Source organism: Halichoerus grypus, chromosome 7 (assembly GCF_964656455.1).
Source record: "Halichoerus grypus chromosome 7, mHalGry1.hap1.1, whole genome shotgun sequence".
Taxonomy (NCBI): Eukaryota; Metazoa; Chordata; class Mammalia; order Carnivora; family Phocidae; genus Halichoerus; species Halichoerus grypus.
The window spans coordinates 24,759,610-24,774,721 of record NC_135718.1 but is presented as its reverse complement, the minus strand read 5'-3'; the positions used below and the strand labels follow the sequence as shown (position 1 = coordinate 24,774,721).

General features: G+C 38.3%; 1 protein-coding gene across 1 annotated transcript in view; it reads right to left on the bottom strand.

The window, feature by feature from the left end:
* Window positions 1–15,112, bottom strand: part of CFAP43 (cilia and flagella associated protein 43) — a 111,343-nt gene that overhangs the window by 67,594 nt on the left and 28,637 nt on the right. The window contains exons 8-10 of the mRNA XM_078077143.1: window positions 12,534–12,665; window positions 1,908–2,024; window positions 174–254 (exon numbers count right to left, since the gene is read on the bottom strand). Coding sequence (XP_077933269.1) covers window positions 174–254; window positions 1,908–2,024; window positions 12,534–12,665 — 330 coding nt within the window. The remainder of the gene's footprint in view (window positions 1–173; window positions 255–1,907; window positions 2,025–12,533; window positions 12,666–15,112) is intronic.

The window sequence follows — 15,112 nt, the reverse complement described above, 5'->3', positions numbered from 1 at the left end:
ACCCTCTGGGCTGTAGAATATATTTTATACAGAAGAATTATTCTAAATATATAGGGTAAGAAATGCAATAAGGCATCTGCAACAAGTATTTCCACAGACTATTGACATGTAATTATGAAAACATAGATTGGATTAGAATTCAATATTTTAATCCATTTATAAGGCACACTTACTGGGGTATTCAGATAAATCCTGCTGGCACAAGTACCATCTTCTATATACCAAACACAAACTTCCCCTGAATGTGTGAGTGTCTATAAAAAAAAAAGAAAGAAAGAAAAAGAAAACTCTAAATGGAAAATAAGACTCTGTTATGGAAGCATGTTCTAAATCCCTTTATAGTATGTCAATAATTCGGATGATTTCATATAAAATTTCATTTTACTCATATGGATTATAATGACAATCAAAACATCAGTACTTCTGATTTGAACAAAAATTAACTATATCTTTTCTTAACTATTATCTTTAATACAATTTAAGTAACATATAATAACTAAGATTAGAAAAGTGAAATAAATGTTTTTCCATGTAACATAATTGAGTTACTTGGACATTCAACAGGATTATTGCTTAAAGAATAAAGCTAGAAATAGGAAATTATGGTGTTTTTTTTTTAACTAACAGACTTTGCTTTAAAAAAAAAAAAAAAAAGGCACGGGGCTTGAATTCAAGACCCTGATATCAAGACCTGAGCTGAGCACACTTTCCAGAATGTCATATAGAGGAAAATCATACATCTTTCTCAAATTGGCTTCTTTTGTTTAATGTTATGCATTTAAGGCTATTCTATGTCTTTTCATAGCTTAATAGCTCATTTATTCTTAGTGCTGAATAATATTCCATTGTATTGATATGCCACAGTTTGTTTATCCATTTACCTATTGAAAGACATCTTGGTTACTTCCAAGTTTTGGCAATTATGAATAAAGGTGCTATAAACATTAATGTGAAGGTTTTTGTGTGGGCATAGGTTTTCAATTAATTTAAGTAAATAACAAGAAGCTCAACTGCTGAATCATAAGGTAAGAGTATGTTTAGTTTTGTGAGAAACTGCCAAACTTCCAAAGTGGCTGTACCATTTTGATTCTTATAGGCAATGAATGTTTCTGTTGCTTCATATCCTTGCTAGCACTTGATATTGCCAGTGTTTTAGATTTTAGACATTCTAATACATGTGTGGTGTCATCTCATTGTTTTCATTTGCAATTCTCTAATGGTGAATAATATTGAATATCTTTTAATATACTTATTTGCCATCTGTATATTTTTTGTGGCAAAGTACATGCAATATTTATTTATCTAGATCTTGATTTCTTTCATCAGTTTTGAAACTTTTCTCATATAGCTCTTGTACATATTTTGCTAGGACTCCCAAAATCTTAGTGGATTTATTGATGAATCATATAAAAAATGAAATGTTTCTTGAGACCAATAAAGGTAAGCAGTTAAACACCAGGAAAAAAGTTTCTTTTTTGAACGTAGCAGGTGGATTATTTTTCCTAAGTAGATTGAATTCATGTTTCGAGCATGGCCAGTATTTCATTTTCATCCTCAGCAGGTCTGTACCACTCTGAAAGAGGGTTAACACTAATTGTTTAATAAGTTTTGATAACTCTTTAGCAATGAATGTGTTGAAAGATCTGGCTTGGAAAACTTGGATGGTGAGTATAAACAGGATGGCTCCTAAGATTTCAATTGCTTTGACTGTTTTCAGACACTTAATATTATGAAGTCACAATACAATGATGTCATTCTAACTGGGGAGTAGATCTGATGATGGAAGTGGTTGGCATTTCTTCCACATCCTCAAGAATACCCTCTGCCTCCTATTTGTGTAAGGTTGCACATGATCTTCCAAAATCTTTTCTTTAAATCCTACTGTGAGATAATAAAGTATTCCTTACCATGCAGTATTCATTTCCGGGTGGGATAAAGTCAATTGCTTGAAATTTCCCATCACAAGCCTCTAGGACTTTATCAAAGGTTGGCTTCTCACGATGAGTGTAGATATAAACAGATCCCTGTTAAATATACAAAAGAAAGAAAGAAAGAGAAAGAAATGACACAATTGTTGTGTATACAGTTCAACAAATATTTATTAAATGTCCACTGTGAGCAAGGCACTGTGTGGGAAATTAGAGATTAACTTAAGTAAGGCCCTGACCTTGAGGAGCTTAAAATCTAGATGCTTAATTTGTTTATTGATTGATTCATTCATTCGTCATTTAAAATAATCAGTGGGACTTTCTTCTTTTCTCCAAAAGTTATAAAATACAATAAAACATTTTTTCTGACTTCAAAAATAATGTCTATTTATACAAAAAAACTTGGAAAATGTGGAAAACCAGAAAAGTTGTGAAGGTGAACTAAGTCTTACCACATACTAGACCATGGTGGGCACTGATACAAACTTTTAAATAAGCCTTTGTGGAAATTGTGGAGGTGTGGCTGAAGCTGTTACTTTATGACTTCTTTATCATTCTCAGCTGCCAATTCACCTTTCAAAAAAATCTGTCCTATAAGTTGTGGCCCTCTGCCAAGTAACTGTAATATGGTGTGGGCACTTAAGTAGCAATAAGAAGTCTGCTTTCAACTAACAGCAAGTTCTTCAAGTTTACTTGAGTTAAACATGAATATTTCTGTTCTTGTTCATCTAAAAAATACAACTCTATAGTCTAAATTTGATAGATATTTACTGATTTTACCTTTCATTCATTCCTTCAACAACTATTGAGTGGATATACTGTGCCAGGCACTGCTCTGGATCCTGGGTCTACATCAGAGGACAAAACAGACAAAAATTCCCTGCCCTCATGGAGCTTACATCCTGCTGGGGGATTCAGACAATGGACAAGATATCTAAACAGCAGTGATTGTGAGAATCAAAAAATAAAGCAGGGTAAGAGGATATGACATGGTAGAATAAGAATGTGAGGGGCGCCTGGGTGGCTCAGTCATTAAGCGTCTGCCTTCGGCTCAGGTCATGATCCCAGGGTCCTGGGATCGAGCCCCGCATCGGGCTCCCTGCTCAGTGGAAAGCCTGCTTCTCCCTCTCCCACTCCCCCTGCTTGTGTTCTCTCTCTTGCTGTGTCTCTCTCTGTCAGATAAATAAATAAAATCTTTAAAAAAAAAAAAAAAGAATAAGAATGTGATATGCTAAACTGAGTATCCAAGAAAGGCTTTACAGAGGTGACTTTAGAGAAAAGACTTGAAGGAAGTGAGGAAAGAAAGAAAGGATCCATGTGGGTTCTGTTTGAAGCACATTCCAGACAGAGAGAGCAGCCAGTGCAAACACTGAGGGTGGAACACGCTGGGTAAGTTAAAGAATACAGCATGATGGCCAGCATGACTGGAGCAGGGCCAACAGGAAGCAGGGTCGGGGGAGATAAGGCCCGGTGGTGAGTAGAATCCACATCATGAAGGGATTGTAAAGCCTGGTGAGGATTCTGGCTCTTAGTCAGAATAACATGGGGAATCACTGGAGGGTTCTGAAGAGAAAATGGAAAAGTTTTTCTCACTTTGGCTGCTGTGTTGGGGATACAGTTTATTCTATCATGTACTGAGAAAAGTATATTAAAGTGTCCCATTGAGATTATGACTTTGTTTCTCCTTGTCACATTTTGCTTTATATATTTTGGGACTATTTTATTTAGTGCCTATATATTTTAAATGTTTATATATTCCTAATGAATTTAACCTTTTACTATTCTTGAAATAAGCCCATTTATCTTTAGTAATGTTTTTTGCCAGAAAGTCTATTTTGCCTAATATTCATATAGCACCACTGGCTTTCTTTTTGTTAATGTTTACATGTTAGATTCTTTTCTCTCTTTTTACCTACTTTCAATTTTTATTTATTTATTTATTTAATTTTATTTTTTAAAACAATTTTTAAGATTTTTTTTTTTTAATTAGACAGAGACACAGTGAGAGAGGGAACAAACACAAGCAGGGGGAGTGGGAGAGGAAGAGGCAGGCTTCCCACTGAGCAGGGACCCCGATGCGGGGCTTGATCCCAGAGCCCTGGGATCATGACCTGAGCCGAAGGCAGATGCCTAATGATTGAGCCACCCAGGCACCTCCCTACTTTCAATTTTTAAATTTACTTTCAATGTTACTGTATTTTTTATTTACTTTTCATCTTACTGTACCCTTATGCTTTAGCTGTATCACTTATAAACAGTACATAACTGGGTTTTGCTTTTTTTTTTAAATCCAGTAGTGCAACCTTTGCCTTTTAACTACATCTATTATCTGTTTTACCTTTATTGTAAGTACTAATATATTTGAGTTTAAATATTACAATTTATGCTTCTACTTTCTTACTTGTTTTGTTTCTTTTTCTCTCTTTTCTTACCTTATTTTGGGTTGCTTTTTAAAAAACATTTCACTTTCCCCATCTATAATGTAGAAATTCCATCTACTGTTTCAGTTCTTTTAGTGGTTACCTTAGAAGTTACAACATGCATACTTAATTTATAAACACCACAATGTTACTTAAAACCTTTACTTTCTGCCTGGGAAAGTAAATAATGAACTTGAAACACTTTATTCCATTTACTCCTTCCCCTCCAGTTTACATTATTGTTGTCTGGGATTTTAATTCAATGTTATTTTTAAACCCAACCTCACATTATTTTTGCTGTTTTATACAGGCAGTGTTCATTTACATTTCTCCACACATTTACTACTATTCATTCTTGCAACACAATCTTCCAACTGGGATCATTTTCCTTCTGCCTGAAGTACATTCTTTTTTTTTTTTTTAATTGAGAACAATTTTTTTAAAATTTTATTATGTTATGTTAGTCACCATACAATACATCATTAGTTTTTGATGTGGTGATCCACGATCCATTGTTTTCGTGTAACACCCAGTGCTCCATGCAGTATGTGCCCTCCTTAATACCCATCACCAGGCTAACCAATCCCCCTCCCCTCTCCCCTCTAAAACCCTGTTTGTTTCTCAGAGTCCATAGTCTCTCATGGTTCATCTCTCCCTCCAAATCCCCCCCCCATTTTTCCCTTCCTTCTCCTAATGTCCTCTATGCTATTCCTTATGTTCCACAAATAAGTGAAACCATATGATAATTGACTTTCTCTGCTTGACTTATTTCACTTAGCATAATCTCCAGTCCCATCCATGTTGATGTAAAAGTTGGGTATTCATCCTTTCTGGTGGCTGAGTAATATTCCATTGTATATATGGACCACATCTTCTTTATCCATTCATCTGTTGAAGGGCATCTCGGCTCTTTCCACAGTTTGGCTATTGCGGACATTGCTGCTATGAACATTGGGGTGCATATGGCCCTTCTTTTCACTACATCTGTGTCTTTGGGGTAAATACCCAGGAGTACAATTGCTGGGTCATAGGGTAGCTCTATTTTTAAATTTTTTTTTCTCTATTTTTAAATTTTTGAGGAACCTCCACACTGTTTTCCAAAGTGGCTGTACCAACTTGCATTCCTACCAACAGTGTAAGAGGGTTCCCCTTTCTCCACAACCTCTCCAACATTTGTTGTTTCTTTCCCTGTCCATTTTTGCCATTCTAACTGGTGTAAGGTGGTATCTCAATGTGGTTTTGATTTGAATTTCCCTGATGGCTAATGATGATGAACATTTTTTCATGTGTCTGTTAGCCATTTGTATGTCTTCTTCAGAGAAGTGTCTTTTCATATCTTCTGCCCACTTTTTGACTTGATTATTTGTTTTTTGGGTGTTGAGTTTGAGAAGTTCTTTATAGATCTTGGATACCAGCCCTTTATCTGTAGTGTCATTTGCAAATATCTTCTCCCATTCTGTGGGTTGCCTCTTTGATTTGTTGACTGTTTCCTTTGCCGTGCAGAAGCTTTTTATCTTGATGAAGTCCCAAAAGTTCATTTTTGCTTTTGTTTCACTAGCTTTTGGAGATGTATCTTGAAAGAAGTTGCTGTGGGCGATGTCGAAGAGGTTACTGCGTATGTTCTCCTCTAGGATTTTGATGGATTCCTGTCTCACATTGAGGTCTTTCATCCACTTTGAGTTTATCTTTGTGAATGGTGTTAGAGAATGGTCGAGTTTCATTCTTCTGCATGTGGCTGTCCAATTTTCCCAACACCATTTATTGAAGAGACTGTCTTTTTTCCATTGCATGTTTTTTCCTGCTTTGTCAAAGATTATTTGACCATAGAGTTGAGGGTCCATATCTGGGTTCTCTATTCTGTTCCATTGGACTGTATGTCTGTTTTTGTGCCAGTACCATGCTGTCTTGGTGATCACAGCTTTGTAATATAGCTTGAAATCGGGCAATGTGATGCCCCCAGCTTTGTTTTTCTTTTTCAACATTTCCTTGGTGATTCAGGATCTTTTCTGATTCCATACAAATTTTAGGATTGTTTGTTCCAGCACTTTGAAAAATGTCATTGGAATTTTGATCAGGATGGCATTGAAGTTATAGATTGCTCTGGGTAGCATAGACATTTTAACAATGTTTATTCTTCTGATCCATAAGCATGGAATATTTTTCCATCTTTTTGTGTCTTCTTCAATTTCTTTCATGAGTGTTCTGTAGTTCCTAGAGTATAGATCTTTTACCTCTTTGGTTAGGTTTATTCCAAGGTATCTTACGGTTTTTGGTGCTATTGTAAATGGAATCGTTTCTCTAATTTCTCTTTCTACAGTTGCATTGTTAGTGTATAAGAAAGCAACTGATTTCTGTGCATTGATTTTTGTATCCTGCCACATTACTGAATTGCTGTATGAGTTCTAGTAATTTGGGGGTGGAGTCTTTTGGGTTTTCCACATAAAGTATCATGTCGTCTGCGAAAAGAGAGAGTTTGACTTCTTCTTTGCCAATTTGAATACCTTTTATTTCTTTTTGTTGTCTGATTGCTGTTGCTAGGACTTCTAGTACTATGTTGAACAATAGTGGCAAGAGTGGGCATCCTTGATGTGTTCCTGATCTTAAGGGAAAGGCTCTCAGCTTTTCCCCATTGAGGATGATATTCGCTGTGGGTTTTTCATAGATGGATTTTATGAACTTGAGGAATGTTCCCTCTATCCCTATACTCTGAAGAGTTTTAATCAGGAAAGGATGTTTGATTTTGTTGAATGCTTTTTCTGCATCAATTGAGAGGACCGTATGGTTCTTCTGCCTCCTCTTATTAATGTGTTCTACCACATTGATTGATTTGCGAATGTTGAACCACCCTTGCATCCCGGGGATAAATCCCACTTGGTCGTGGTGGATGATCCTTTTAATGTATTGTTGGATCCTATTAGCCAGGATTTTGTTGAGGATTTTGGAATCCATATTCATCAGGGATATCGGTCTGAAATTCTCCTTTTTGATGGGGTCTTTGCCTGGTTTGGGGATTAAGGTAATGCTGGCCTCATAGAATGAGTTTGGAAGTTTTCCTTCTGTTTCTATTTTTTGAAACAGCTTCAGTAGAATAGGTATTATTTCTTCTTTGAATGTTTGGTAGAATTCCCCAGGGAATCCATCAGGCCCTGGACTCTTGTTTTTTGGGAGGTTTTCGATCACGGCTTCAATCCTGTTACTGGTTATTGGCCTATTCAGGTTGTCAGTTTCTTCCTGTTTCAGTCTTGGCAGCTTATAGGTTTCCAGGAAGGCCTCCATTTCATCCAGATTGCTCAGTTTATTGGCATATAGTTGTTGATAATAATTTCTAATAATTGTTTCTATTTCCTTGGTGTTAGTCGTGATCTCTCCCCTTTCATTCATAATTTTATTAATTTGGGTCCTTTCTCTCTTCTTTTGGATAAGTCTGGCCAGTGGTTTATCGATCTTATTAATTCTTTCAAAGAACCAACTTCTAGTTTTGTTGATCTGATCTACTGTGTTTCTGGTTTCTAATTTCATTGATTTCTGCTCTAATTTTAATTATTTCTCTTCTAATGCATGGCTTAGGCATCATTTGTTGCTTTTTCTCTAGTTCTTTAAGGTTTAGAGTTAGTTGGTGAATTCGGGATTTTTCTGTTTTTTTGAGTGAGACTTGGATGGCTATGTATTTCCCCCTTAGGACTGCCTTTGCAGTATCCCATAGGTTTTGGACCAATGTGTTTTTGTTCTCATTGATTGCCATGAATTGTTTAAGTTCTTCTTTGATTTCCTGGTTGACCCAAACATTCTTGAGCAGAGTGGTCTTTAGCTTCCAAGTGTTTGAATTTCTGCCAAATTTTTTCTTGTGATTGAGTTCCAGTTTTAAAGCATTGTGGTCTGAGAATATGCAGGGAATAATCTCAATCTTTTGGTATTGGTTGAGACCTGATTTGTGACCCAGTATGTGGTCTATTCTGGAGAAAGTTCCATGCACGCTCGAGAAGAATGATTCTGTTGTTTTAGGGTGGAATGTTCTGTAAATATCTATGAGGTCCATCTGGTCCAATGTATCATTCAAAGCTCTTGTTTCCTTGTTGATTTTCTGCTTAGATGATCTGTCCATTGCTGAGAGTGGAGTATTGAGGTCTCCTACAATTAACATATTCTTATCAATATGACTCTTTATTTTGGTTAACAGTTGGCTTATGTAGATGGCTGCTCCCATGTTGGGGGCATAGATATTTACAATTGTTAGATCTTCTTGTTGGATAGACCCTTTAAGAATGATATAGTGTCCTTCTGTGTCTCTAATTACAGACTTTAGTTTAAAATCTAATTTGTCTGATATAAGAATTGCTACCCCAGCTTTCTTTTGAGGTCCGCTGGCATGGAAGATGGATCTCCATTCCTTCACTTTCAGTCTGGATGTATCTTTAGGTTCAAAATGAGTCTCTTGTAGGCAGCATATGGATGGGTCCTGTCTTTTTATCCAATCTGCAACCCTGTGCCATTTTATGAGAGTATTTAGGCCATTCACGTTGAGATATGAATTAATTGTCATCATGTTGCCTGTGAAGACGTTGTTTTTATAGATTGTCCCTGTAAATTACTGTTGTAGATCACTCTTGGGGTCTTTGTCCTTTTATAGAACCCCCCTTAATATTTCTTGCAGGGCTGGCTTAATGGTCACATATTCTTTCAGTTTCTGCCGGTCGTGGAAGCTCTGCATCTCTCCGTCCATTCTAAATGACAGCCTTGCCAGATAAAGTATTCTTGGCTGCATGTTCTTCTCATTTAGTACCCTGAATATGTCTTGCCAGGCCTTTCTGGCTTGCCGGGTCTCTGTGGATAGGTCTGACGTTATTCTGATGTTCCTCCCTCTGTACGTAAGGAATCTCTTCCCCCTAACTGCCCTTAGGATGGTTTCCTTGGTTCTAAGATTTGCAAGTTTTACTATTACATGCCGGTGTTGGCCTGTGTTCCTTGATCTTAGGAGGGGTCCTCTCTGCCTCTAGGACGCGAATGTTTGTTTCATTCCCCAGATTAGGGAAGTTCTCAGCTACGATTTGCTCAAATACATCTTCTAGTCCTCTCTCTCTCTCCACTCCCTCCAGGATTCCAATTATTCTGACATTGGAATGCCTCATGGTGTCACTTATTTCTCTGATTCTATTTTCATGGATTCTGAGTTGTTTTTCCCTGGCCTCCTCTTTTCCCTTTTTATCTATTATATTGTCTTCCAGGTTGCTTGTTCGTTCTTCTGCCTCACTCACCCTAGCTGTTAGATTATCTAGATTGGGTTGGATCTCATTGATAGCATTTTTAAGTTCTGCCAATTCATCTTTCCTTTCTGCCCTTAGACACTCTATGTTGCCATTAATTGATTTCTCCATTCTAGCCATTGTCTTCATAATTGCTAGCCTGAATTCCATCTCTGACATCTTGGTTATATCTGCATCCATTTGTAAATCTGCATTAAAGTCTTAATCTCTGAGTCTTTTCTATTTTGGGGGTTCCTCCTCCTAGTCATTCTGTTGATGGGTGTTTGAGGGAATGTATAGAATCCAAATTATTGACCAGAACCGAAGCAAGATGCACCTGTTTTCTTGGGACCTTAGGGTTGCTGGCCTCTTGTTTTCCCAGCCTGTCTTCTGAGGGAGGGGCCTGCCGTGCTGTTACTCAGGCAACCCTGTTTGGGTGGAGTTGCCCTGCCCCACTGTGGCGGGGGATGGGCTCAGCAGGAATCAGTTTTGGGGGCTTTTGTTCTCTGGCGGCTTTCCCTGGTGGCTTTCCACATCTCTTCCGCGAGTCAGAACAGAAGAGACCATTTCCAACCCTCTGCCTCAGAGCAGAGAGACCGCAGTCTGTTCTTCAGTGAGTTCTCCAGGCCACACGGTCTCTATTTCTGTCCGTGCTGCTATAAACTGCAGCGTCCTGGGTTGTGCGCCCCTCCGCAGTGCCCCCAGTCCTGCCTCCAGGTTGGGGCACGTCTCTGCCCTTTGTGCTTCTAAAACCGCCAGCCGCTCCCAGTTCGCCCACGTGACCCTGCCGCTCCGAGTTTCCGCCCCGGAGGTGCCCTAAAGTCCTTTCCCACCGCTACTGGTCTGCGAGTCTGTGCCCCGTCCCCAGCGTGCGAGGCTGTCGCTCCCTGGCGGTGTAGGATCCCCACAGCCAGGCACCCTCCCACTGCTGTTTATCCTCCGATATCTGCCCGTGGAATCAGGGCTCCCCAATTCGTACCTCAAAACCAACCGCCTGCAATATTCTGCTTGTAGAGATCCAGATCTTCTTACATCTCAGGCTGGTTTCATGGGTGCTCAGAGTGGTCTGGTAGATATCCAGCTCAATTCCGGGGACCAGTTGAAATAGGGTCCCCTACTCCTCCGCCATCTTTCCTTCTCCCTGAAGTACATTCTTTAGAATTTTCTGTAGTAATGGTTTGTTGCTGACAAACTCAGTTTTGGAGCGTCTAAAAATTTCTTTTTTCACCCCTATACTGAAAAGTATACTCACTGGGTATAGAATTCCAGGTGGTAGTTAGCTTATTTCATTACATCAGCATACTTTTTCTATAAGTGGACAGATAGTAAATATGTTAGGCTTTGCTGGCCATGTGATCTCTCACAACTACTTAATTCTACCATTGTAGTGTGAAAGCAGCCATAGACAATACATAAATTAATGGGTGTGACTGTGTTCCAATAAAACTTGATTTGTAAAAACAAGCAGCAGGCTGGTTTTGGCCTACAGGGCCATAGTTTTCTGATCCCTCCTGCTCTACATGGAAGGTAGCATTCCACTATTTCTTACTTATATTATTGCCACAGACAAGTCAGCTGTTAGTCTAGTTGAAATTCCTTTGAAATAATCTGTTTTTCTTTCTGATTGCTTTTAGGATTTTCTGTCTTTGGTTTTCAACAGTTTCACTTTGTTAAGTCTAAGTGTGGTTATCTTTTTAGGTATTCTGCTTGAGATTCAGTGGGCCTCTTGAATCTGTAAATTCATGTCTTCATCAGTTCTGGAAAATATCTCTTTAAATATTGTCTTACCCCACTCTCTCTCCTCTCTGGGGTTCCAGTCCAACATACACTGTATCATTCATGTCTCTTAAGCTCCCTTCTGTATATCCGGGCTACATTCTAGATAACTTCTTTTGATCTATCTCCAGTTCACTAATTCTCTCTTCGGCTGTGTCCAACTTCTGTCAGACATATTTATTTTTTACTTTTTAAATATATTTTCTCTTTTGAAGAAGTTCTATTTCAGTCTTTCTCCCTTCTGTTATGTTATATTTTTTTGTTGTTTCCTGTTCTCCATAGATATTTTAGGATTGTCATTTATTTGTTATTTATTAAAACATAGCACAGTTGTTTTAACTTCAGGTATTTACCAGCAAATGAAATCTTTCCATATTTAAATTTAAGTTTCCTTTAGGCAGAAAATCATTGATCTTTTCTTAAAATCCATCTAAAGTCATTGCCTAACAATATAAACTACTGCTAACCCTGACTTTTGAGAGTCATTCCATTAATTAGGAGTCTTTCTAACAGTGTAATTGAGATGGACATTTCATTTTATCCTGCATTTATTCCCCTTCTCTTCTTCTTTTACAGAACCCATATTTTCCTTAGAGAAGTATCTATGACCCCAATCTCAGTCCATGTTTGGTTGGGTTGACTCTACAAGTGTAGGCATGTGACTTAGGCCTGGCCAATGACAGCTTAGAATCCTCCTGGACATAGTAATTGCCACAGGGGTAGAGAGGTGACCCAAGTAAGTACAATGAATCTAAATTCCAGGACATTTTTTCATGGTGTCTTTCCACTAGGGTCACCATGAGGGTAGAAATATAAACTAGAGTTGCAGGAGGCTCTCTGGACACCTCACAGGAGAATCTGCATGGGAAGGGCGACAGCAGAGAGGGAACAGAGCCAAGAGATGGTCACAAAACAAGGTCAGCAGCATCATGGGAGTCCCTGGATTCAGATTAACTCATTGCCCTTTTAGTTACATGCACAAAAATAAACAAATGAATAAATAAACACTTTTTGTTGTTTACATCTTTTAAGTTAGGTATTTTTTCATTTGTAACCAAAGGAGTCCTGACTAGTACAGTATCACTATGTAGCACTATGCCCTTCATTCCTGCAGTGCAATGATAATAATATTTGAAAACTGTATATCAAGAAATCACCATCTAGCATACCTTGTCTGTTTGAATCAGCAACATGTGGTAATTTGGAGAAAACATCATATGTGCCACAGGCTCTTCAATCTCAAGAAAATCCTCTACTTTGTAAGTTGAATCTTTAATAGTAAAAGAATACACAAAGCCATCCTAGTGACCAAAACAATGAGATAAACAAAGAAAATCAGTCTCAGTCAATGCAGAGTATACTTTCCATGTCAAACAAGCTAAGACTTATTGACTACCATCCACAGTTTATTTTTGGAAACATCATCAATGCTTACATTATCTAGAATGCCCTGTCTTATCTTTATTTAGGCAACTTTTAACCACCCTTCGTGGTCATTTCAATTTTATCTCTTGTGACACAAAATTCTGTGACCTAAAATTTTATGGATCTCTCCTTTCTTTGAATTTCTCTAGCATCTATCTTTTTTTTTCCCAAGTAATGTCTTCTTTAATGAAGGTAGAAATTTTTTTTTATTAGTTTCAGGGGTAGAATTTAGTGATTCATCAGTTGCATATAACACCTGGTGCTCATTACATCAATTACCTTCTTAATGCCCATCACCCAATTATCCCTTTCCCCCTTCCACCTCCCCTCCAGCAACCCTGTTTGTTTCCTTCAGTGTCTCTTATGGTTTGCCTCCTTCTCAATTTTCATCTTATTTTATTTTTCCTTCCCTTCCCCTATGTTCATCTGTTTTGTTTCTTAAATTCCACATATGAGTGAAATCATATGGTATTTGTCTTTCTCTGACTGACTAATTTCGCTTAGCATAACACCCTCTAGTTCCATCCATCTAGCATCTATCTTTTTACCACTTTCTTCATTATACAGGAGGGTAGGGCAAATGAAGCAGTTCATTATGTGGCTTGTATATATATATAGCAGTCTCCTTACTTCAAGGAACACTAGCCTTAATATATATTATTTAATCATTATTATATACATTTCTTTTGTCCCTAAATGACCCAAAGGTAGGGAGTGTGCTGTTTATTTCCTTTATATCCTCCTTTTGTGTTTCTTTCACAGTGCTAGAAAGAGGGCAAGTATCCCGTAAAAATCAGTTGGTTGGTTGGCCGTAAACAGATTTAGGTTCATTTAACTATTCTCAAGAGGAATTTGAGCTGTTTTCACAGTAGTGAAGAGGCTTTGGGCAAATTAATCCATCATTTCTAGATTGGATCTCACTATAACTAGAGTATATGCATTAGTGAGATGGCTGGGTTCACATACTTGGGAACTAGGGGATAAAACATGCAAGGTGCTTTCTCCAAACTCAACATCATTCTCCATTTCTCATGGAGTACATGCTCCAACCACTCCTTTAAACTAGTTGTTTTGTTTTTTTTTAATTTTATTTTTTAAGTAATCTCTACCCTCAATGTGGGGCTTGAGCTCACAACCCCAATATCAAGAGTCACATGCTCTTCTGACTGAGTCAGCCAGGTGCCCCTAAACTAGGTTTTAAAAAATGTCAAGGGTGAGGGTTGCCTGGGTGGCTCAGCTTGTTTAGCACCTGACTCTTGATTTCAGCTCAGGTTATGGTCTCAGGGTCATGAGATGGAGCCCTGTGCTGGGTTCTGCACTGAGTGTAGGGACTGCTTAAGATTCTCTCTCTCTTTCTCCCTCTGCCCCTCCCTGCTCATGCTCTCTCTCTCTCTGAAAAAAATAAAAATAAATGAAAATAAAAGTAAAAAATGCCAAGGGTGGCCTTGAGAAGGACAAAAGTCATAAAAGGCCATAAATGCAGACTAAATGTAGGAGGTGGGGTGGCGGGGGTGGAGGGTGCCGGGGGAGAGGATAGTCTGTTGCAAGGTTGCAGGGGAGGGGGATGGATTACCACCTGAGTGTAGGTTTATGAGCTCCAGATTGCTTCTCATTGGTGGAGCTACATCTCTCACCCTGACATCATGGGCTAACTGCCCTCAGGGTCCTGGAAATGTGATCTGTAGCAATGGAAGAGAAAAAGCTAACAGTCCCACTAACAGATGTCTTGGGACATCTACCAGTCGACCTGAGATTTTAGTGTAGGTAGGCTCCATACCTTAGCACTGATACAACACCATGGAAAAGCAATGTAGTCTGACCCCTTTTCATACTTAACTGAGGCTGCATGCTCTAATAAATGAGAGCAAAGACTTTGGAGTTTGACACATCTGGGTTCAAGCCTCAGCAACTCCATTTACTGGCTGGTGAACTCTGTAAGGCTTGGCTCCTTCCTCTGTATAAGGAGAATGTCAATATTCCTACTTGATAGTGTCATTATGAGAACTGATAAGATAATACAAGCAAAGCACTTAGCATGATGCCTGGTACAAAGTAAGCACCAAGTAAATGAAGGCCATTAATGCTAATTCTAATATGAACAATAACAGTGTAATACATGTAAGCTAAATGAGTATACACAAGGGGCTAAGCTGAAGCTTAGACAAAAGGTTCTATTTGTGTCTGACAACCCAATGTATTAAGTGTACAAACAGGCATGAAGTTGGGTGACAGATATTAGGTGTTCTGAGTTTTTAATTCTATTTTTGATTATTTGCAATAGTCTAGATATATGGCAGTCCATTATACTGTTCTCTCTCTACTT